We start from the raw sequence: 25,046 nt of genomic DNA on the forward strand, positions 1-25,046 counted from the left end.
TTTAACCATTAGGGTTCTTTTTCCGGTGGGAAGCAGTAGAGTATTAATGGTGTGTAACAGCTCTACAAGACCTGGCACAAGGGACAGCTCCCATGTTTCAGGTGTGTGCGTCCTACTTTTAGTGTAGATCTTCCACATTATCGTACCCACATTTATCCATCATCTTATCCATACTTGCTCTGCAGTCATTATGAGATTGCTTCCCCCTGTCGTTTCACATATATTTCTTTTTTCTATTAAATTATTTTGGTTGCTTGGAAGTTGGTTCCAATATTCCAGTTTCTCCCCCTTAGATAGCTTGTCAATATTAATTAAAATTAAAAACATGGGCATGATGGAGTAAGAAGTGAAGCTCTTGTATGTTCTTATGTGAGCAAAGAAGTGGAAAAAAGGTATTTTCCTTTTGCTCTTTCAGTGAAATCCGAGCAAAGAAAAGCAGTGATTGAAAAAGTAGGTGGACCAACAAGTCCAAGCAGAGTTTTGTAGCTGGGGTTTTGGGACTCTTTTCAAATGGATCAACAGCTTTGTGATTAAAGGAAGAGACACAATTGACCTTTCTCATTTTTATAAAGCAAGAGACTGCTGGCAGGGCCAGACAGGAATATTTTGTTGAGGCAGTTTTGGCCTAAAAATAATTTACAGCAACAACAATAATAATAATAATAATAATAATAATAATAAAAGTTCCATTTCAGTTTATTTACATTGTGGTTTATTACAACTTTGGTTTTTATTATTACTATTATCTGCAAAAAAAGTTATATTCACAAAATGGCTGAGGTTTGGAATTGATTATGATAGATCCAGTTCAGCAACAAACAAGAACAACAAACAACAAATACAACAACAACCCCCCAGAAAAAGGGGGTAAAGGCCTATGAATCCCATTTAGTTTCAGCCATTACCTGCTGTTCTTGTGCAAAGTCATTTTAGAGCTTTTTATTACTTTAAAATATCCGACTTTTGGTTGTAGCTGTAAACAGCATGGTAGGTAGGTAATCTGGTTTATCTGCTGGATTTTAAATTGTGGATTGGTGTGTGGTCACTTGTATTTTAGTGCCTGTTGGCCCGATAATCATATTCTGGTTTCTGTCAGTGTATTTAACTCACACACACACAAAAAAACAAACAAAAAAACAGGGATTTTATCTATAAAAGATGGTACTACTAGCATTGCCAAAAGTGAAAGACAAAAAAATTTGCAAAGATTATTTGATATATTGAATGGATGAGAATAGTGACCATGATTGCAATCCATGATATTCCACAAGTAACAATAAGTCCTGTCAGTTAATTTTACTCAAAAATCAAAATACAAACAGAAATAAATCATTATAAGCTCAGGAGCTGCAGCTAGTCATTGTAACAGCAATCTCCCAGTTCCCTTTCACCCTGGGAAAGACAGGGCAGGGCTTCCTGCTGCCTCAGATGCATCCGCTTTCCCAACACAGACCCCAGGCCTTAAGTCTCCACAGGCAGCGACATTCACATTAACATGCACACAAACACACACTGTCACAGCAGTGACCCAGCTACAGTTCACGCTGACCTTCCTTCTTGTTTTATTTCCATCTCCTGGTAGTGATGAGTCAAATTCCAATTCTTATCCTTGAATTTTCCTTCTTATTTTAGAAAGCTGAACACTTGTTTTATTTTTAGTAGTTTACAAATAAAGATAAATTTAGCGAGACATTGCAATGTAATATGGTGATGATTAAGTTTGTAGTTGTTTCATTCACACATCTAGTAATTGATATTTAGGACTGCAATGAACTGTTTAATTTATTTATAGTATATGCAGTACATTCGGCCACTTTAAGCTTTGATTATGGCAGAATTTGCTGTGGCATTGTTTTGATAAGTTTCTGCAATGTTACGAGATTTATTTCCATCCAGCGTTGCGTTAATTTTCACCAAGATCCCGTATTAACGATGGGAGAGTCCGACTGTGCAAAGTGTTCTCCAGTACATCCCAAAGATTCTCTATGGGTTTCAGGTCTGGACTCTGTGGTAGCCAATCCATGTGTGAAAAGGATGTCTCATGTTCCCGGACCCACTCTTTCACAATTTGAGCCCTAATAATCCCGGCAGTGTCATCTTTTTATATGGCCATGCCATCAGGGAAGAAAAAATCCATTGATAAAAACCTGCTCATTCAGTATATTCAGGTATCAGCTGACCTCATTCTTTGGGCACATGTTGCAAAACCTAGACCTGACCAACTGCAGCAACCCCAGATCATAGCACTACACCACAGGCTTTTACAGTAGGCACTAAGCATGATGGCTGCATCACGTCATCTGCCTCTCTTCTTACCCTGTTGCTCCCATCACTCTGGAACAGGGTAAATCTAGACTCATCAGACCACATGACCGACTTTTTTTTGCTCCAGAGTCCAATCTTTAAGCTCTCTAGTAAATTGAAGCCTTTTTCTCTGGTTAGCCTTACTAATTAATGGTTTAAATGGCTACAGAGCTATTCAGTCCCAACAGGTTCAGTTCCTTTCACACTGTGAGTGTGGTAATGTTCTTACTTTCACTATTAAACGCAGCCCTGAGTTTTACTGTTGTTTTTCTTCCATTTAATTTCACCAAAGTGATCGCCGATCACCATCATTCAGAATTTTTTTCTGACCGTATTTCTTCCTGAAAGACAACGGTTCCCCACTATCCTTAGTTTTTAATAATGCGTTAGACAGCTCTTAACCCAATTTTCGTAGTTTCTGCATCTTCTTAGATGTTTTTTCTGCTTGACAGATGTCAATGATTTGACCCTTCTTTAACAGAGTAACGTATTTTCCACAACCATGGGATGTGTCTTTCCCCATGGTTGCTTAAGAAATTAAATTCCTGCTTTCTATTGTACGAAATTTAAGGTAAGACATTGCAACCAAAGGGGGTCAAACTTCTAACACATGTATACAGCTGACACATAGGTAACACATCCCAATTAAATTTTCGCATGTGGTTTCTTAAATTAAAAAACTAATGATCTCTCATTTTCACATTTCTAAAATATAAATGCATATGTGGATAAAGGCAGGTTATTTTTTTTTTTTTTTCTGACAGATATCCAAAGGTTCCTTTTATCCCTCTTCAAATAAGAAATACTGGGAGCAATTAGAAAGCATTCACTCTTATCCTGTTTTTTTAGTAATAGAATTTTATACAGTCAAACTTAAACCTTTTTGGAACATCTCCTCTTCCAAAACCTTAGAATATAGGTGGTAATGAAAATGCAAGATTTACAGGCGAGTTCAAGATCTCATTCATTATAAATGGCTAAAATAAGTATAACCAAAGTGTGTGTATCTATGGAGGTAACCCCCACCCCTCTGTCTCAAAGGGTGAATATTTGCTTGTTCTGACATGCTTTTTCTCCCCCTCTCTCTGTCTCCTTTTTGCAGTGTATCAGTGCTGATCTTCAACACCACCTCACACTGTTTTGTCCTTGTCAAGCAGTTCCGTCCAGGTAAGTTTTTTTCATTGTGTTCTCACAAAGCAACCAACCAGTAGCACTCCTGTACAGTTTATTCATCTTAGCCTTGTCACTAATCTTGATCTAGATTGTTGCACATCCTGTGGGCACTTTCACTGAAAAAAGAACACATTGCAAACCCTGTTTATTCAACTGAACTGTGCAACAATGTAGACTCATAAATAGAAAGCAAAAGGCCCCATTACAAAGCAGCCCTACCTCCTTTGTTGAGAGTCGCCAGGGGCTGGGTTACTCTGCAGTGTGCTAAATTCAAGGAAGTCTGGGCATTGATTTCTTTCTTTTTTTTTTTCTTTTTTTTCCCTCCTTGTTGATGCTGAAAAAAACAAGCATCTGCAACCTTTTTAACATGGACTTCATTGTAGAAAAGAAAAGTTCTAATAGTGTCAATTACAATTCTGTTTTTACTTAAACACGTCAGTAATTTCTTCTCATTCTCACCCACTTCCAGCTGTATACATGTGTGAGTGGGAAAAGGCCAAGATGCAGCCGCCTCAAGCTGATGAAAAGACCGCAGAGGGCGCCGCCGAAGCCTCAGCTTCTGAGCCTCAGGAGGGCCAGTCGGCCTCAGCAGGGGAGAGCTCTTCTCAATGGCCCCCAGCCTCAGCAGGGGTCACCTATGAGCTCTGTGCTGGCTTGGTGGACAAACCTGACCTCCCTTTGGAGGAGATCGCCCGGCAGGAGGTGCTGGAGGAGTGTGGCTACGATGTGCCAGCTTCTAAGCTGAAGAGGATTACTTCGTACAGGTTAGTAGAGCTACACATGAAAGCTATCGAGTTCCTGTTGAAGGTTCATGTTGGGGACTCATATTTATGGTTCTTACATGTTAACTTGTATTTGAGAATGTCTCATAGCAATTTTGTTATTATTATTTTTTAATCGTGTTATATATATCTGGTTAAATAATTCCCACTAGATTTTATGCCCCATAATAATTAATTTCCTTTTGTCCTATTTTGTCTTATTTCCATTTCTGATATCTTTACTTTTGTTAATTAGAAAATGACCTACATTTCAAGCTTTTATTTCTTTTTTTTTTTTTACTCCAAGGTTTAAGCTTATATAAAAAAACTCTTAAACCACTGAAAACTTCATTGTTGGATTCCTTTAGACTGAATGGCCCATCTAAAGGTCTATAGAAACAACCCACTTATGGAAAATCATCTACTTCTCCATTGTTCACCACCACACCCAGGATGTAATCCTCAGGTGGAAAGAAAGACTTTAAAGCTCAGTTTTGTTGTTGGATTTGTAATTTCCTTGTGCAGGAGCCAGAAAAGTGACCGCAAGATGTTAAATACTCATAAGACACAATATCGTAAATGATAACTTCTTTCATGTGTCTGCTTTCTGTTCTAAAGACTAGAAACTTGTTGTCATGGGATCATAATAGAATCCCTGAGTACAAACTACAGTAATGCCATAATGAAAGCGACAATCCATTTTCACTTGATTTCTAGGTCTGAGGGAAATGTTTTAAAGCTGCGTGCTTGGTTAATACTTCACTACTTTATGCATTTAGCTTGTTTTTAGCATTGACCAGTCACTTCTGAATATTTTGTGGTTGCATGAATGAGCAAATGAGCCTTTTAGATTAGTTTTGTCACATTGAAAATATGTCCTATTTGAGTATCAGGTTTAATTTAGCTTGATGAGAATCTGTATGACTTCACCAGAGGAAAACAGGTAGTATATTCTGATGTATGATTGCATTAGGGAATATAGTTTAACAAGATAAATTGAAATACTTTATCCTAAAGTCAGAGGATAGAAGTTTACAGTTTTTAAAATTGTCAACTAAAAGTGCAAAAGTTGTGAAAATGATCTGGTGGGTGCTGGGGGGTACGCAGGAGGTAAACCATCCATCTTTTGTCAACATTTTATTAACTGCCTGGAGCTTGACAGAGCTGTTTAAAAAGAGTCAGGAAGAAAACAGTCCCACATCAGACAGCAGCAGCTGGACAACCATGACTGAATGCTCTCATTAGTATGTTTTTGATTTGACTCAGACGCCTCCTCCAGCTTTGTTGGTGTTGTCTATGACTGTTGTTATGTGTGGGCTGCTTCCATTGTTTAGACATGTATCATTTTAACCCACATAACACCTATGAGGGTGTTTTTGATAGAAGCACTCCATGTAGCAAAGCGCTGTGCCAGTAACAGACAACCTGAGGGTAAAGTAGAGAAATAACGTTTTGTTGAGATGGGAAATAAATTCATCAACTCTCTGGGTAAAAATGGGACATTACAACTGCTATAGTTTTTTTTTTCTTAAGGCATTATGCAAAGTTGTTATGCAGCAACACTGTTTTGTAAATGAAAAAAAAGGCTGCATTAAACAAAATATATTTTGAATTGTTCAGGACAAATTTTTTATTTTGATTTTGATTTCTAGAAAAAGCTTTCTAACATACTGTAGGAAAAAGAAACTCCCATCCAAAAATTAGAAAAATATCCTGCAAGTCTAGCTGCACACCTCAGAAAAAGTCCATTTAAATTCAGGAGCAGTATGGGTTTTTTTTCTTTTTTTGCTAACACATATTTCCATTTACTTTTTCATCCCTACAGGTCAGGTGTGGGTGTAACGGGTGCCAAGCAGACCATGTTTTACGCCGAGGTGTCTGATGACAACTGTGTTGGCGCAGGTGGAGGTGAGCCACGTGAGGGGGAGCTTATCGAGGTGGTCAAAGTCCCGCTGCACGAGGCCATGACGTTTGCCTACGACGAACGTATTCCTAAGACCATGGGCGTCATTTTTAGTTTCATCTGGTTCCACAATAACATGTCTCCCAAGTACAAGATTTCCACCAATGTGTAACTAATCGCCCTTTTCTGTCATTTATTAGAAATTAAAATTAAACACTGGCCCAGTACATCCACTCTTCTCCTTAAGGCTCGTCATCCTGTATTGCCTTTTTGCTTATTGGTACATGATGAAGTTGGGGGGGGGCTTGTCTTGTTGCCAGCTGGTTTCTTTTTTTTAAATTTTTTTTTATTTATTTATTTATTTTGCCCCGGTCACTTTTTACATTTTTATTTATTTTAATTATTTTCCACAAACAGTTTGCCATAGCTGGTTTTCACTGGCACTTTTTCCTCTTATTTCTTTTTTTTTTTTTCTTTCTTTTTTTTAAGTACAGATATAGGATTATCATTTAATTTACTGTGCCATCTGTTAAGAATGGCTGCATATCACTGATTTCATTTGCCTGCCCTTAATTAAAGGAATGCTCCACTGTTTTCTTCATCTTGAATGTCATCTGCATGAAACTGATCATTTTAAGAGGACATTGGTTACATACATTCTTAGTATTCTTAGTGCTTATTTTATGCCAAGTTTCTGAGTTGAAATACCACTGATATCAATGTCTCAACTCAGATGCACAGGTTTTTTTATTTTTTGTCTCTTTTAACCTCAACGTATCCAACTCTGCATGTAAGAATGCAATCACATTACTCTATTAGCATACTAGAAAACATTAAACTTTCTCCATCAATATTGCATCTTTTATTTAATTTAAATCAACCAAAATGTCACCAACTGTGATCCTATCTAGAAATGAATCCAGCTTGCTCAGTTTGCATCTTTTTAGCAATTGAAAATTTGCTTGCAAGAGTATCTATTGGCCACCATCAAGTATGCTGAAAAGGGGTATAAATGCAGAAAACACAAAAACAGTGGAGTGTTCCTTTTTATACACAATCCAGTAATGCAAAAACAATGCTCGTTCATTGTGGGGCCTTGTAATGATGGAGGTGTTCAGGCATGCCTCATGTAAATTTTCTGACCCACAGCCTTTAAGCAATATCCATTAAAATACCCCAGAATAAAAAAAGAAAACAATCACTCAGTATCACTAAAAATCTGTGCTCACTCTGTTTGGAGTTGTTTATAAAGTCAAACCAGTTGTCACACGCAACCTTCTTTTACTACACAGGAAAATCATACACCTACCTCTGCACCGAGGCCTATTTTTTCTGTTTTCTGTGTATCATTGTACCGAAGCACAATCCTGATTAGAAGAATTCTGTACAGTTAACACTTGAATCCACTTCTAATGGCATCTTCACATTTAGCTTAGAACATGAGAATCTGCAGTGGGTTAATGTTTGCTTTTCAGACTTGTAAACTTCCTGATTAGGGAATCACTTTTTAGAGATTTGGATTTATCCACAATGGAAAAACCTTTATTTTTTACGTTTTCATGTGTCAATGTTTCTTCATGAACTTGTTAATCAAGCTTTGATGTGTTAAAAAGGAAAATGCTAAATCTAAAAGCCCACCTTCTATTTAATTTAATATGCCATTAACTTAATATCCCAGCAGCATTTTGACTAATCTCAGGTCCAGAAAATCAAACCTATGGTCATATTCAGGATGGATCCCTGGGTGTGGCAAAGACCAGCAAGTTATTACAAAGTTAGATTATGACATTTTAAAACCACTTCCAGCTTGATTACTGACAATTTAATTGTTTTTCTTCATTGTAAAAGGGCTGGCACTTCATTTCTTATTTGATATGTCGCAGGAAAGAATCTCCGATGTTGAACTTTATTAAAAGAAATATGCAAAAACTGAAAAAAAGCCAATAATGTTTTTAGAATGTGATCTTCACCTAAAACATTACTATGCCTCCATTTTAAGAGAACTACATCTCCAAACTCTGGAGCAGCCAGTTGTTTAATACTTCGCTTAGTCTGGGAATATAATTGCCTTAAACGATGTGAACACATCTATCAAGGCTGCCGCGCATATTCTGCGCCGTTTAAAGCTTTGGCTGTCCATGTCCTGAGAAAAACTATCATGCACGCAGTGACCATTAGAGAGTGCAGGGGCAAAATATGAGCATATATTCAATGTCCTTTACCTATTGGCCACAAATACCATCTACAATGCCACAGCTCTGGCATTTTTTTTCATAGTTTTAACATGAATCAAATCCTACCCTCTAGCATCGTTGTGTCCTGCAAAACTGACAGCTCTGTTTGGTTCGAGTTCTCTAGTGTGCCCCTTAAAAGAATCCTCCTGTAACAATTGTAGTACACGTCTAAGTGTACGAACAATAAGACCTGTGATGGAGCCGATTGCCTACATGACCGTGTGGTTATAAACCATGTATATTCCCAGCCTTAAGGCAACCTCAAAGTCTAAAAGGTGGGAAATCTGTGCAAAATCCAGCAAAATACATTTGAACATTTTAGTTAACATGGTGAAATTTTATTAACCGTGAGAGCGCCACGAAAAAGTGCTGCATAAACTGAATTAATTCATTGTACTTAATAACAGAAATTACAGTTGATGTACAACCTTGTTTGCAAAATGATTAAATGCATTGATTGGAAATTTATTTAAGTTTTATTTGATTAAATTGAGTTTGAAACTATTGTTTTTTTCAAAAATAGGTTTCCTCTCTAAGCAAAGCTAATACAAACGCAGTCTATTTTTGGATACTATAGAGAGGTGTCTGCTGTTGAGCCTGCCTTCATTAATATAAATACATGGTCTAAAACGATTATACAGCTGAGTCAACACCTCTACAAAAACAGGACAGTATAATCTTCATAAAGGGAGGATTTATTGCAGAATTGTTGTATTAGGCTGCATTAGTGTCGGATGGATGGACCACTCTCACACTGTGAGCAGGTTATGCTCTCTAGTGTGGAGGATTAATTTTGTTTTTAAAGCATAAAGGAAAGCCGACAATCAAATGTCAACATTTTTCTCCTTTTTTTTTTTTGTGCATCCTTCTCTCTTTCGATTCCTGAAGCAGTTTAAGAGATGACTGCTTCATTTTTAAGCATCACAACATGTTACGTGGTGCCACTTTAAGTCTTACTTTCTGCACAAATAAATATAACCAAACTAAATATGTTTAGTTTGAAACACAGTTGAATACTTAGTCATTTACACCCAAAACTACATAAGAATAAATGCATATACAGTATGTTTAACCCTTAAGCCACACTTATCTTCCCTTCTCTAAGTGAAATTCTTTGTCCTGCTGTTAAAAAATATTTTGCATGAACAATTTGAATTATTTCCAAGTTAATATTACTTGGAAAAAAAAAAAAAAAAGCAGAACGAATTTGTATTTTCTCAGGATCAATCGGGCACTGCAACCTAAACACAAAATCAGATCCTCACAAATGGGAGCTTATGATAAATCTGCTTTCACAAGTTTAATGTTAAGGCTCTTGGAAAATGTGGCAAGCACCTTTGGAAAAAAAAAACTGAAGATGTCTTGTTAGTTTTATTTGTTAGGATCCAAACTGTTGACGAACATTGTTCACAAAACTTTTTGACCGTCTTATTTAACTTCATGATCAGTAATATCCTTTACCTGGTCCTCATCAGTGCTGTCACTTCAGCATCCTTCTTGTTTAACTTTAACCTTCCTGTTTTCATAAGACATATAAAATATATGTTTGTCTTGGTTGGCTGAGGTCTAAGTGGATCTCGGCTCCAGTTGGGTAGTTTATTGGAGAACCTCATGGAAAGATTTCCAATGGTGCTCGCAGTTTTCCAATGTCTCATTCTTGTTTACTGTAGTGAGAAAAAAAAAAAAAAGTTCACTTTATGTTTTGAGAATTATTTGTTGCGCCCATTTAAAAACAGATGTGAATACACATAGTGGTGCATTCACAGCAAAATGTCCGTTTCCGTCTGATTTAGCAGAACATAAATGTGACAAACAAAAGCCATTTAAACTTTAAGGCCAGTCTGTAACTTTATGTGCCTGTCAAATGTAGAGAACTGCAATCTGACTTGTCTTGTGAGCCAACTGCAAGTAAAAACTTTCCATAACCAAACTGGAAACTACCACAGGCGCATATTTCTCCATAACTTCCCTTTAACTATCAACCACTGTCCAGTAAAGAGCGTTCATTCAGTGACCAAAATTGAGGATGTGCAGCAAGATTAGGATTGACCCACACTGAAAATAAAAGTGCCATGCATCAAGGTAAAAGGCAGCTGCAATGTCCTCAGGCACAAGTCTAAGGTCTTGTTGTTTAAAGTCAATTGTTGGAGAGAACTTGATTGCCAAAAGAGACAAAATCAGCATGGCAGCACTTCAAGTTCAGCTGGTTCATCCAGCTACTCTAACAGTTAATCTTAGCTGCTCTAAAAACAGTTAATCATATGAAGAAAATTAGTTAGGTTACACCTGCATTTTAGTGTTGGAGCTTTGTTCAGCCAGTGGATTAAAAACAATGTTGTTTTTGTTTGTTTTTTTTATAAGCTAAAAAAAAAATATGGCTATTTTTCTTTTCCAAACATATTAATTTGATTTTATGTCAAATGTCTGTGTGAAATACAAACTGTGTCAAAACCAAACATTTCACTCTTTAATGGGAGAGAGTGATACTGTCCATTAGCAGCAGCTGGCTAACTCAAGTTAGTTCAAAGAACATTTTTTGTCTCAGTTTGCAAAATGTGCACAAAAACACGGGTGTTTTTGTACCTGATTGACCTGATTGTTTCTTCACCTCTGGTTGCTCGGCAACTGGTCCAAGAAATACTGGACCAAATCCCCTCCACTGAAGTTGAGAACTGTTTTTACACATTGTTCTTTGTGTTGTGTTTTTAAATAAAGAGGATATCACATGCTGAGTTGTTCATTGTAGCTGTTAGCTATTAACTGCAAACAGCTGACTGTAGCTCTTTGTTAACTTTTAAGACATCAGACTGAAGCGTCTCGCTCAACTCTTGGCGAAGAAACAAATAAGCATATTTCCTGCAACGTCCGTTTTGCCTACCAGTTCAACAAGTCATACCTTCCCCTCTGTGGCAAAGGTTATTGCACTTTTGACAGTTTAGAATGAGGTTGCAGACTGAGCCACTGCTAAGCCATATTTATGCTTTTTAAATATACAGTTAATCTAATGTTTAAGGTAAATAAATAGCTGAATAATTAATTCTTGCCTATGCTGGGTTTTAACCATTATACCAGCAGTTCTACCTCCATCACTCAGGCAGACGGCAAAAATATGTTGTCTACTTGCTTTTAAGGCATTGTTGACATGTCAAATTTTTAGCAACAGACATGAGATGTCAGCACTCAGCGGTTCTGTGTGACAGAAAACTTAATTCATTGGTACCTGAATTTTATAGATGTACCCCCATAACCATGCTGTTGTTGCTTCTTCAACTGTGATGTTTTTTTTTGTTCTGTTTTTTCTTCTGTTATTGGTTTGTGCACTGTTTGACATTTTCTTACTGTGTTTTTAACAATCTGAGCAACAGTTCAAGGAGGAAATGGTTTTAAAGGTGCTATGTGTAGTATGCGGTTTAATTATAATTTGGATGTCTTTTTAGACATTTGCCTCTCATTAAACATCCAGAAGTTCTGATTTTGGTTTGTATCCTGGAAATGGCACTTTGATTTTTGGACAAAGTCTGCGAGTCGGTCACTTTTGCTTCTTTATTAGGAGCAACAAGGAAAAGTTAATCGATTTTCTGCTGTAAAAGTGGCTCATAGTGACTATGCGTTGTAGCACATGTTAATCTGTTTGGTAGTGTAACGTTCTGTGAAAATCCTACACACAATACCTTTAAGTGAAAGAAATAGTTGGATTTTTTCATGGTTAAGACATTAGTCAAAGTGTGATTTTTTTTTTTTTTTTTTTTTTTCTATTTATTTTTCAGATGTCTCACTGAAATTGTTTTTAAAAAAGTATTTTCAGGAAAAAAACTTACAAATATCAGCATTGCAGACTTATGACTTTATCATGTATTTAATGCTTTATTAAAAGTGTGTTATTGTGGGCAGTGCTTTTAGTAATGTTTGAGTTTTGTTAATTTATTACCTAAATGTTGAAATATTTAACTTTCAAAGCAAAACACTTGGTACAAACATACAGTATATATTTAAATATGATACTTTGCATGTGCACTGTGTTGGATCAAACTGCATTAAGTTTAAATAAAATGTGTTGATGCCAAAAGTGTCTGTTTGTCTTGTGATAATTTTGTAATTTTGCACACTTAATCTAAAAGTGTTGACCCAGGAAAAAAAGATAAATATGGATTTATTATATAATGTTAGTGAAACTTTCAAATCTCACCGTTAAACAATTCATTCCTGCAGGCTGTGCTGGGTTTATCGCTCAGAAGCTCCATAATTTCTTCTTTATGTCTGAAATAGAAAGCATTAACAGGTTCTGTATGGTCCAAATTACATTACATAAAATAATCACATAGTAGTGGAGCATTATAATTGGGAGGGTGAGCTAATTCTGCAGTTCGTAGCCTAAAACAGTTTGGTTTTCAGAGTGTTTCTAAACCTATTTCCGCTGCATATTTTGCTGATTTTGTTTAGAAGCTCTAAAAATGGTTTTGTTAGTCTCATAGTTAATGAATGAGAGGAATAAAATGTAAGTCTTCTTCATTACAGCATCATCATCTCATGGCTACACATCGCAGAGCAGATGGATTGCAAAGTGGCAATATTACAAATGCTGAGCAAAGTGCTGACAACTTGCTCTCCCATTTTCCCTTCAAGAATGTTGAAATGCACTTAATTGTTTTCCTTTTTTCTTTAGTTTATTATTTTTAGAGAGGGATGTATCAGGAGATTAATTATTACCTTAAAGGCCTGTCGCTGCACACAGCTCTTCTAGATGCTCTCCAGTATTTATGCAAAGCTACGCTCATCACCTCCTGACTGCAATTTCTGGCTTCAACTTGCAGAGGTATTGACTTTCTCTACTCTTTGCATAAGAGACAGATCTTTACTGCTCTAAATTTAAGAAGCTGATTTGTTATCCTGTTGAGCACACCTCTAGTTACATCTATGCAGTTTTTGAAAGTCTTAAATGGCGTCAAAGTGGCTCTTTTCAAGTTCAGCCACACACTCATTCACACAGTGATGATACATCATGGGAATGTTGCCCAAGGACATTTTAACGTATGGAAAATGAATCAACAACCTATGGAATACCTCCTGAACCACAGGTTTTACTAAGTAAATGCATTTTTAGTTTAAGAACACCATATTCTAACTTTATACTTGCATCTTTGTTGCATGAAATTATTTCCTACTCCCTTAATATATATATATATATATATATATTATCATATATCTAATTTAAGATAAAATTGGTATTTATTCAAATATTTCTTGTGTGATACTTAAATGGTATAATTGTAGTGAATTGCAATTAGGTAGATTTTAGTATAAATTGGCCTTAAATAAACAGAAAAAGAGCCTTAAAGCACTGAATTAAACATTTTAGTCCTGTAATTTTCCCTTCTTTCCAGAATTATCAAATGCAGCATTTTATCTTTTTATTTATTATTATTATTATTATTAAATAAATTTGCATTTAAAGCTCATTTTGACTTTGGTCCTGTGACCCTGCACACACAGATTCCTCCTGATCCTCTAAATGTTTTGATGATATTACTCACTGTGTGTGCTGGGATCTCCAACGTTTTCACAATTTTATGTTGCGAAACATTTTCTGAAATTGTTTCACAATTTTTAGACTGGTGAATCTTTATTGTTATTTTACAGTGTAGTTACTATCAGTAATAGTGTAAAGTTTGTACCAATAGAAAAAAAGGTTTACAGTATGTGTTACAGAGATAAAGCAGCTGTCAAAGGCAACTAAAGGATCTGAGGTTTCTGTGGTTTACATAAAATCTTCTGCCCTTCTCTACTGCTGAGATAAATCTTGCAGCAACTGCTTTTTGTAACCTGTTGGTCTTTGTTGAACAAACGCAACCTGATAAGATAAAGAAAGCTAGATGTAAATCAGGAAGTGGGATGACATATATGAAAAAATCCCCCTATGTTTGTAAGTCAACGCAAATTAAATTCAACCCACCTGATCTTGATAGCGTTGACAGATATGAAAGAAGTGGTTCTCTCGTATACCACAAGGACCATAAAAGTTGATTTAATCTGATAAGATATGCAGCAGAGGTATATCAAGCAATGAGAAGAACTTTTTTTTTTTTTTTTTTTTTTTTGGTTGTAAAAGCAGAAATGATTGCATCTCGGTTTTGCAGATTTATCACTAAAACATGCCACTCATTTTACTTTCTTCTTCTTTTTTTCCAAACTAAGCAGCAGCACATCTCCTGTTTTCTTAAAAACATGTTGCTTGGGAACAAAATGGCACAAAAGCAACACTAATGCCCTCCCACCTCAGCATCAAAACTTGCTACTCTGGTAATGCCAGATTTAGAAACAAGTAATATCAGAGTTGATGGCACTTTTTAAAAATTATTTTGCAACCTTTTTTTTTTATGCTTTTCCTCGTTGTAACAGACACTGAATGAATTTAGTTTCTTTTACTCCTTGTTGCTGTTGCTGGATGGTTCTGAAACAGGAGTTTAGTAGGATTATTTTCTGAAAGAAAAGAGTTGTTTAGAGTTAAAATTCCCATGAAACTAAATTAGATGTTCATATGTTTAAATGTGATACAATAACAAAGAAAGCCATTTGTAGTGTGTCATTTTCATGACATGCTACCAGATAAATGCTCTTTTTTAAATTCTAAATTTCAGTGGAGCTGTGTTGAGTGAGTGTCTAATCAGACTGCAGGAGTTGGCTAATCAGAGCAGATTGACTTAAGGAGGCTGCACTGTAACTTCTGCTTTTGCAGAAAATTTGTAAGTAAGGAGAGGAAGTTTCAATAAGTACAACATATGAGCCCAAGTTACACTAAGGAATACATTTAAAGTTACATAATGTATTATTTACTTTTTTTTTTACAATTATATATTTTTTAAGGGAAACTGCAGCCATATTTATGTTACCCAGCAGAAATGCAGAGGGGCCATTTTTATAGTCATATCCACTAATAGGCTGCAACTGTGGTCATCTCAAAGAGTGCCATTTTAGGTCAAAATGCCAGCAAACCCTTTTAGAGTAAGTGAATATCTTGTGTCACACAGTTAGCAATGCACATGGAGCAGCCTTAGCATTCACATGGAGATCTCAACCATCTGACGAATGGGAGTCGCTGCACTCTGCTCACCTACTAGTTGCCAACTTTGCCTGCCTGCTGTTTGCTGCTGGGCAGGTGGTGATCACTGAGGTGAAACTAATATGTTTCATGGAGTTGAATAGAACAAAAGACTGCAGTGCCTTTTACACAGCACGTAGTCATTTTTTGCAACAAGGAAAATTTGATTGTTGCAGATTTAAGGTTAATATCTCAATCGATACCTTCAGAACTAGCAGATCGAACAAACGACGGCACCGTCATTTTGAAACCAGGGAATTTATAAGTGAATTTAGTCACCTGAGCTGCTCCTTTACTCTGTTACGTCCCTAATGAGGCTCATCCTTAAAGTGACTGTAGATGATCAACGGTTGTAAAGTGTCCCCACCATTAATCTTTACAAGGTTAATGGGGTGGGGCGGAGGATCGGTCCTTAAATTGCATCCTCATTGCTTTCATGTTGTAACTGGACACATGGGATGTCTCTGTTCTCCAGAAACCATCTGGATGTGTGTGTGTGTTTGTGTGTCTCTAGAGCAGATGGATTACATTCCCTTTCTGTCTGAATGCAGCCCATTCACATGTGGGACCTAAAACCTGCCCTTTGATGAAAAATCAAGATCCAATAGCTACCTCTGCAGTAAGAACACACACTGAGCTGCACAAAGCCAGAATGATTCCAGCAGACTCTGACACAGTCCATCTGTATGCAAATGAGATCTTCTAGCTATGACAAGGAGGTGTGCATTTTAACCTTCAATCTCTCCGTCTGAACAGATATTCTTCATCCACTGTAGCTTTCTTCTTTTTATATTCATGACTTCTCAGCCGATCATCAGGAGCAACCGCAGTATCATAACCTGGTTATACTCTTGCACCTGCAAGTTTTAGCTATACTGTTCAGCAATTTTAACTGTCAATAGTCCATTTTGATTCTATGGTTTTATTTTTATGAAACAAAATTAATCCCTTTTCATCCAGTAGTTACCAGTTTTTTCTACTGGCTTGTAATCACGTAACTTCACCAACTTATATGACAACAATGATGCACCATCATCAAAAAAGATGGAAGTGCAACAGTTGCAGACACCAACTGTGCCATATGAATGACCTACTGAGCTGCAATATGTGGAGTTTGTACTCGCTCAGAACGTGATGAACAAACGTGAATGGGTGTTTTATCACAGTTTCAGCCTAATCTACACCTTGATTTTCATTGCGTCTCATACTGCACAAATGACACATTTGGAAAAAGAGGAAGAGCTGCAGGGAAGAGGGTAGCAGCTGACCATCTTTACATGCTTCTGCACCACCCATCAAATGCAAGGAGGTCTATTGTTGCAAATGCTACAAATACATCAAATACTGCTTTAAATAGACATGTTAAAACTGCACTATGCATGCAGTATTTCCTGTATGATTTTGTTCTTGCTAGCAGCATAATCTTCCCTGCCATGATATCTACTGTTAAGGATGTAGATTGCAGGAAGGTGATTGCATATCAAGTACTGGTATAAATGGTTATGGCACCGTGCTGACATCACAGTATGCTTGTGTAGTGATTAAAATAGTGACCATTATAATGACAATGTTTACTCTGCAAACAAAAAGGATGCAACGAAAACAAGAGTATGAAATATCTCCACATGTCCCAGAATGCCATGTTATCTCTCTTTTAACTGCTCCTGCAATCTGAATAAGTCTTCAAAAGCAGCCAAATGTGCATTTAAACATAAATTGGGATGTCCTTATCTCATGCAAATCCCCTTTTCTTTCCTTCTAATTTTATTCTCAACTATTGTTCAGTTAGATTTATGCACTTATACAGAAATACGTACTTTGTTTTAGGCAAGTAATGATTGGCCTTGAAAGAAAGTCCATCAAAGCTTGCAACGTCCTGGCCTTGCAAAAAACTTGCATATATCAGTGAAAAGGGGCATTCTCAACCAAAGAATGATGTTTAGTCTTCTCATCACATTATGTATTGTAGATACAATATATCATTATCTTTTTTTCATGGGTGTTGCTCCTTTTCTGTAAACTCTAACATTCAGATCAACATGGCAAAAACAAAGAGAAGAAGGAGTTGAATCATTCCCCCAACCTGCTTCTGTTTAAAGGGTCTAATATTTAGCAGGCCATTAATATTTCACTGCGTTTTTTTGCAGCCCTGAGTCCTTGTGCAGCATCTGCTGGTCCTTATCAGTGAGGTAAATTTATGAGCTCCTGGGCTGTGTGTGCTGGTTTTGAAAAAAGTGTTTGCTCTTGGTATCTCCACTTGAGGAAGGGGTCAAATGAGAAAATGTTATCTGTTATATTAATGTGCTGGCAGGAAACAATTTTGATCACTGTAGAAAAGTCATCCTAAGTTATGTCTTTTAATCTAGAGTATCCATAGTAACCAGCAGTAATGATAAGGTAACCCGAGCATCCTACCTCATCTCTCAGACTGATAGTAGATAAAAGGAAGCACAGCACTTCCACTTCCCTTCAAAGTCGTGTTCAGTATTGAAAATGAGAGCAAAGGATTTAGGCTGAATAAAAGGGAGCAACCCATTGTGGTTTTTATATCTTAGTGACTTAAAGGTTAGATGAGGACTGCCAAGCATGAACAGGAAAAGCAAGACATACAGTATGCTGTGTCATCAACTTGTCCAACAGGTTAACATCATACCCATGAATCTAGGAGCACAAATATGCGTGTGTGTGACCAAAGTATACATTTCCAGTTTGGAAGTATCTGTCACTCATCCCTCTCTTCTCAACAGTAGCATGTCACACAGACCAGCATGTGCTGGGTGAAATCTAAGCTCTCCACATGAGAAAGCACAGATGCATACAGTACTATCAGCAGAGCAGAACACGAGGGTACAAGAGAGCTACCCCTCCATGTCTGAGGTGGCTGCACGCCTCCTTTTATCGCAGTGGAAACAATCTTTCCACACATACTTGAAGGCTTATTCAGCTGCAGGAAATTAGGGTAAAAAGTGGACAACTTAAAGCCTGAAATACACAAAGCTCTGATTTTTAAAAGCAATAATTGTCTTTGAATTGATTACAGCTTTAGAAATTAATTGAATTAATTAGTATAAAGTTGTCAGGAAACAACAGGAAAAATAATCTCTTAAGTTTTTTTGTTTTGACATGGAAGGTCAAGTATACAATTTGTTTGGTGCCCATGAGGTTTAGGTCATGAATACAGTGTTGCTAGGCAACAGAGTTTAACTGGCTCTTTATATCTTCTGCTGTTAGGAAACCAGCAGCTTCTAAGTGCCTTGCTCAAGGCCACAAATACAATGAGATGAGTGCTGGTTACACACACGAGTTCATTCATTCATTCATTCATTTTCTGAACCCCTTAGTCCATTAAGGGTCACGGGTAAGCAGGAGCCTAACCCAGCACTAACAGATGAGAGGCAGGGTACACCCTGGACAGGTCACCAGTCCATCGCAGGGCCAACACATAGGGGACAAACAACCATTCACACACACACACTCACAGGGAGAATTTAGAGTCATCAGTTAACCTAACATGCATGTCTTTGGACAGTGGGAGGAAGCCACGAGTTGTGCTGCTAATATTAAGGTAATTTGACCATTTGGATTCTTATGATTTGATTGTCAGTGAATATGATCAATGTGTCTTAAGCCAGTGGTTCCTATGGAAACTATTGATAGCCACATTGCTTATAGGACACGGAAGTTTTTTTTTAAACACCATTGTTAGGAATGACAAAGATACAGCAGAAAAAGTTACAAAAACTTAACAGTGACGCCTTTTAAAGATGTTGATATGGTAGATGGTCATGGTAGTTTGTACATTTCCTTTCCTCTGTTCCTTTAAAGAAGCAGCTTAGATTTCTATGTGTCACATCATCTTGTTTGTTTTTTGCTATGACTGATTTGATTTGGCCATAAATTGTTATTAGTAGAATTAGTTTTGGGCCGGATTTTCCACAGTCATTGCTTTTCTGCTTCATGTTATTGAGATATTACTTATTGCTTGATTTAACTTTTTTTTTCTTCTACAGTGTTCTCAATATTTGTCCTTTGTGCCTGAACTTTGTCAACGCCACATGCTTTAATGCTATTGTATCATGATCAGCATACAAGAACTGAACCTATCATCGGGCTGGAAAAGCTACATTCCTCTTTCGACAGGTACAGTGTAGGCTGGGGTTTCTCCATTCTTACCTCCATAGTTTTAACTAGGTGGAGGAATTGCTTTCAGCTGGTACACACATCTTTATTTGAAAGTTGAATGATGTAAGGCATGCATGTGGGTTATGTAAGGAAGATATCTTTAATCTGTGCTGAAAGAAACTTAAATGTATGATTTGCTAAGTGCAAACGAATGATCATTTTAATGTCAGCTGAATTTTGGCCTTACATTTTGCTTTCTCACTTGTTGCTCTGCTGTTGCAAAGTACATAGAAAGAAAAAGAAGATAATGTTTAAAAATACAAGCAAGTCAACAATGCTCGTGCATGTAAATCCCAAGTAAGTTTAAATCCAGTGTATAATGTTAATGCTTTACTGAAAGATACTCATCAGTAAGCAGTATTTTCTCATCCTCCAACTACACTGTGTAGGATGTTCTGGTGCAAAAACTCCCCAACAAATCAAATTAAATCATTAGATCAGACAAAAAAAGTGCATCATCAGAAGATGTAAATCAAGGCTGCAATCAAAAAGCTGTGCAACCTGTACTACCTTATAGGTTGTTTGTTCATTTCATGCAGCATCCCTATTAAATCTCTGCTCATCTATTATATGCTCTTCAACTATCAAGGTGGTTGGAGGGGAAGCAGAAGAAAGTCTCAGGCTGAGAAGGAAGAGGAGACTTGAGTTTGGCACACTATACAACATTTTATTTTCCACTTCATTCTTTTCATTCATTTGCTCGCTATTTGGTTTGCTCACTAAGTTTTCTTCTGATTGGTTAGAGTTAAGTAACACAGTTCCATGATTAGTTTTATGTGCTAAACCTACAGTTCAGCATCAGGCTTTGGAATTAAACACAACGTTAATGAAACATTACAACTTGTCATTTTGAGAAGCATCAGCAGGAGACTTAACAGGCCCTTGTTTAAACAACAGATAAGGTTTACAGATTTTTTTAAACACATTAAGTGGCAAAACCTGTTTCAACCAAAAACCCACGGTGTTGTTTTTTCGCAGGGTGTAGTCCCACTTTAACACACAAATATGTTGAGGACGGAAATAAAAAGAAATTATCTGGACTGATATTCAAAAACAGTCTGTAAGCGCTTGCTGCTCATGATAGCCATCTGCATAATATTTTGTCCTGATATAACCCACTGAAATATATTTAATTACTCCAGGGTTTTGCTTTATCATCAAAATGCTCTAATGGGCTTTCTAACATAGAATATCCTTGTCGCTGTGCCAGTTGGAGGTTTTTGTAGCTCAGGGGGGGAGAGCGGTGGACAGGAAACAAGTTCTGTCAATGATGCTGAACTCCAGAGGTCACAAACAGAGATCGTTAATTATTCAAAGCCCCTTTTAAAGGACATATGTGTTTGAATTAATCCACAAGGGACATATACTGCTATTAAACAGTACTGTTTATATATGCCCTCGATAATATTCCATCTGTTCAGTGGAAAACATAGATTTTACTAAAATATTTAGGATTCTGTATCCTGTGACCATCAGAGAACAGAGGAGAGCTGCCCACCTCAGTTAAAAAAAACAGGAAATATCAGCAAATGAGAGTCATCTTAGCAGGGTGTGTGGTGAGATAGTCATTAGAGATTGATGAAAAACAGCATGCCTCAACCTTGACCCATCCCTACCTCCACTACCACCCCACCCTACTCCGAATTGCACCAGCGAACACATGCAGAGAGTCCCCAAAAGATGCTTAAAGATAAAAGAGAATCGACCCGTCAGCCGTATGTACAGAGACTGCAGATCTAAAAGGAGAAAAAGCCATGAAAAATGGATGAGAGAAGAAATCCACTTCACCTCCCCCCTGGAGGCTGGCAAACCCCCCACAGTGCTCCCACTCATAATCCTCTCTCCTCCTGCACACACACTCCTCTCTCTTTGCCTCACACACATGCATGTGGTGTATGCAAACAGGAAGACAAGGTAGGCACACAGCGCCTGAGGCCCTCTGGTAGGTGTTAGGATTCAGTAGATGCATCAGTTTGCTGCTAATATTAGTCTTACAAGACATTACAGGTATTATCTAAAACTGATGTGATGAAGCAGGAGCTCATAAAGTACAAAGTATGAAATTATTTGAGATATTTTCATTTTGTTGCTTGGATTTTCAGATGAAAGGTTTATAGATATCTTTTTAGAAAAACATTGTATGTATCAACATCCTCTAAAGGATCACTCAGGCTTTAAGAGATGCTTAACAAAATACATTTGCCATACTGGAAAGACTCATATTAGAGAATCATTAAGGTCTAAATGCTTTTAGAGGACCACTTTGACATGAGAACAATTCTTGTTACCAAAGAGCTAAATTTAATGTCAATTCATCCATTGGTTGTTGAAATATTTCGGTCTGGACCAATGTAGATTGACACCATACAAACCCAGATACTCTTACACATTGTTCCTTCACCAGCCAAGGCCCTTTACCGAGTGTGATCCAACTTAAGGCACTAACATGTCCTTGTGACAGCGTGTGAAACGTTCCAGTCAAAGCGTCTGCAGCGGCTCAGGATATCTGCAGCCTCCTTCAAGGCCTATCTGACTGGCTGGCAGTCGCCTGATGAGAGGGAGACTGTGACATGGAGGGAGGTTGGAGGGGGGGGGGCTGTCACATTGATTGGCAGCTTCTGTATGTTGTTGTCCTTGCACCACAGGAAGAAAGAGTGGTGTTTCCTTGTGGCCTGTAAATTTACCTGAGCAGAGATGATGCAGGAAATTTGTTTTCTAGTTCCAGACGCTATATGTTTGCATTGTATTGATGTTGTTTTTTGCTTTAAGCTATTCTAAGGAATGCTATTATAGTGATGTGCAAAATATCTGTAACTGCAAAAGGTATACAGCTTTTTAACTTTTTGTAACCAGTTAAGTTTTCCAGGTCTTATTTGTTGGACTTTTTCATCATTCTTCCAGCAATTGACTGCTAGTTGTGTGAAATTATTACGTCCCATCCTTTTTTTCATCTTGCTGCAAAACAACACCATAACAAGATGGATCCACCCACCTATTAAACAGTTAAATAGGTGTTCTTTTCATTTAGCCTGAAAACATATCTTATAATATGTATTATTGTGCAGGTATGGCTGCACCACTCTGGAGTCTGCTATATCTTTTTAAAGTTCTTTTGGAGTTGAAAAATAGCTTTGACTTATTTTTAATTAATGTAGAAGCTTGACCTCCACTATTCCTGCTTCTTATTTACATAAAAATTAAAGTAATTTCTACTTGAAAATGCTTTGCTCTAATTGAGGAGTTAAAGATATGGCCAATCTAACTCATTAAGTCCAAGGATCCTGTTGAATACTAAAAGAAAAGTGCACTTGTGCTAATCTTGTAGTGTAGCTGGTCTTTGACATAAGGTATGCCATTTTTATTTAAACTTATTTGGCACTATGATGGTTTTGGGGATTCAAAATTTGAAATATTGGTGAGGGAAATGACAGATAGGAAAGGTAGAGATAGAGAAATTAAACAACTTGGTACATTTCAGGTACTTACCTGCCTTTAAAAATTGTAATAGGTAAATCAAGTAAGTTCAAAAACACTACAACCTTCAGCAGAAGTGGTTATCTCTATAGCAGGCTTATAAAGCATGGGAAACACTGGACGCCAGTGGCCACCTGTCTGCAAGGACCAGGTAACCTGACCAAGACAGGCATGGATGTGTGTGCAAATGTTTATGTCTGTTTCTCACATGTGCATTTGCATTTATGTGCAGCATAGCAGGATGATTTAGGGGAGGAAGTGTATTTGTTGCTGTGGATGTCAGCAGGATGACACATTGCATCATGTTATTGAAATTACTAGTCACAAATCACAAATGCGGTGGTTTGACATGATTTTATATATCCAAAGTAAATAATAATAAAACTCAGCAATATAAACAACAGTTTAAAAAATAACATCAAACACTACGTTGGAGTATGAACAGCACGACTGATGATGCATGTTTGAATTCTTTAGTGTTGCAGTAGAGGGCGCTCTGACCTGCTGCAACTAATGTGACTTGAAAGTGCTGTTTAATGGGGACTTTTACCGTCATCTGCTGCAAAAACTGTGATTTTTCTGTCAGATCATATGAAAAATTGTACGATTTTCTCACATCATATCGTAACGGTAATAGGTTATTTGTAACAGCAGTGTTTATGTTTTAAAATGACTAAAATTATATTGTTAATCAAAATCATTATAACAATCATCATTGTTATAAATCCCAGAAATTAAGTCAGTTTGCAGCACTAATCTATAAAGTTTTAATGAGCAAATTATAGATACATGTTGTGAATTAAGTAATCCTTGCAGCAGAATACAGTAATTCAAATTTGTCTCTGGGCCTAATTAAGATAGTAATGAAATGCAACGAGGATAAGGTCTCAGTTTGAAACAGGCTAATGGCTGTGTTCATTATAATGCCTTTGCGGCTGCGTTTAATTAAAGTCGACCCCTGCTTTGTTTGCACGCTGTAATGCGGTTTGTCTAAATGAAGCTCAATAGAAAGCCAGTATAATTCAAGTTTTGGGAGGAGGCGGAGGAGGGTGGAAAGGCGTGAGTGAGAGAGAGAAAAAATAGAGATAGAGAGGATGGGGTGGGGTGAGGGTGAGGGGGGGTTATTATACTATTGTCCGCCCCTATAATCCGGTTGGCTCAGAGACTACCCGCAGGCCAATTTATAAGTGGTTTGCGAAGCTGCCAATCAAAGCAGACATCCTCTCTTCAGGCTGTGGCTACGAAACATCTCAGTTGCTGTGTGGAGAGATTTGACGGAGGGACACTCCTGTACATTGACCATCAGTGCGCCGCAATCCGCCCGCCTGCTCACACACACGCGCATGTAATGCCTCGGTGAAATCTAGACAGTGGAGAGGACACGCATGTGAATATTTTGTTTTTGCATGTCAGGAGAGAAGGAACTAGTCGCCGGGTCCGCGGCTGTTTGTCTTTTCTTATTGCTTCTTCCCCTCCACCCTTCATGTCACTCTAATTAATCGGAGGCATGTGGAATCGCACCAGGATTAGGAATTGCCTCTCAGTAGTGTGCCTGCTGTTGGCGTTGTGGACGAAGGTGAGAAGGATCCTATTTTCATTTATACTATTTATTTTAATTCCGCCTCTAGGTAATAAATATTTAAAACAGAAATTTGGAAAAGTTGGTGGGCGTAGGCAGATGTAGCTATTTGTTCTCCGGCGTTGCATATTCGCATCACATTAATCGATAATTGAATTACGTAGTCGTCAGTTGTGGAGCATGTGATCGTGTTACCATGACAAGATTGAAGTCTAAGGAACTGGTACATGATATTCTCCATTTTGGTTTAATTCTAAATCTCGTGCTTTTTTTTTTCTTTTCTTTTTTTTTTTTATTTTTTTATTACTTGAGAGTGGGGTGGTGGTGGGGAATTAGGCCT

General features: G+C 37.3%; 2 protein-coding genes across 4 annotated transcripts in view; both read left to right on the forward strand.

Moving 5' to 3' along the window:
- nudt14 (nudix (nucleoside diphosphate linked moiety X)-type motif 14) overlaps positions 1-15,700 on the forward strand; it is a 28,709-nt gene extending 13,009 nt beyond the window's left edge. Inside the window, exons 3-6 of one of the 2 annotated variants that reach the window (XR_006009165.1) lie at positions 3,407-3,471; positions 3,947-4,241; positions 6,064-9,366; positions 15,690-15,700. Coding sequence is in view for 1 of the 2 variants with exons in the window: in XM_041976401.1 (XP_041832335.1) it covers positions 3,407-3,471; positions 3,947-4,241; positions 6,064-6,313 (610 nt within the window). In the remaining variant the exon portion in view is untranslated. Of the gene's footprint in view, positions 1-3,406; positions 3,472-3,946; positions 4,242-6,063; positions 9,655-15,689 lie in introns of those variants that run through there. The other variant, XM_041976401.1, reaches the window with a different exon arrangement.
- Positions 15,701-24,353: 8,653 nt separating this feature from the next.
- The window catches only part of jag2b (jagged canonical Notch ligand 2b), a 46,406-nt gene continuing 45,713 nt past the window's right edge, over positions 24,354-25,046 (forward strand). For both annotated transcript variants that reach the window (XM_041976277.1, XM_041976278.1), the window contains exon 1: positions 24,354-24,703. In XM_041976277.1, coding sequence (XP_041832211.1) covers positions 24,635-24,703 — 69 coding nt within the window. In that variant the 5' untranslated portion in view covers positions 24,354-24,634. The remainder of the gene's footprint in view (positions 24,704-25,046) is intronic.

The sequence above is a fragment of the Melanotaenia boesemani genome, chromosome 22 (assembly GCF_017639745.1).
Source record: "Melanotaenia boesemani isolate fMelBoe1 chromosome 22, fMelBoe1.pri, whole genome shotgun sequence".
NCBI lineage: Eukaryota > Metazoa > Chordata > Actinopteri > Atheriniformes > Melanotaeniidae > Melanotaenia > Melanotaenia boesemani.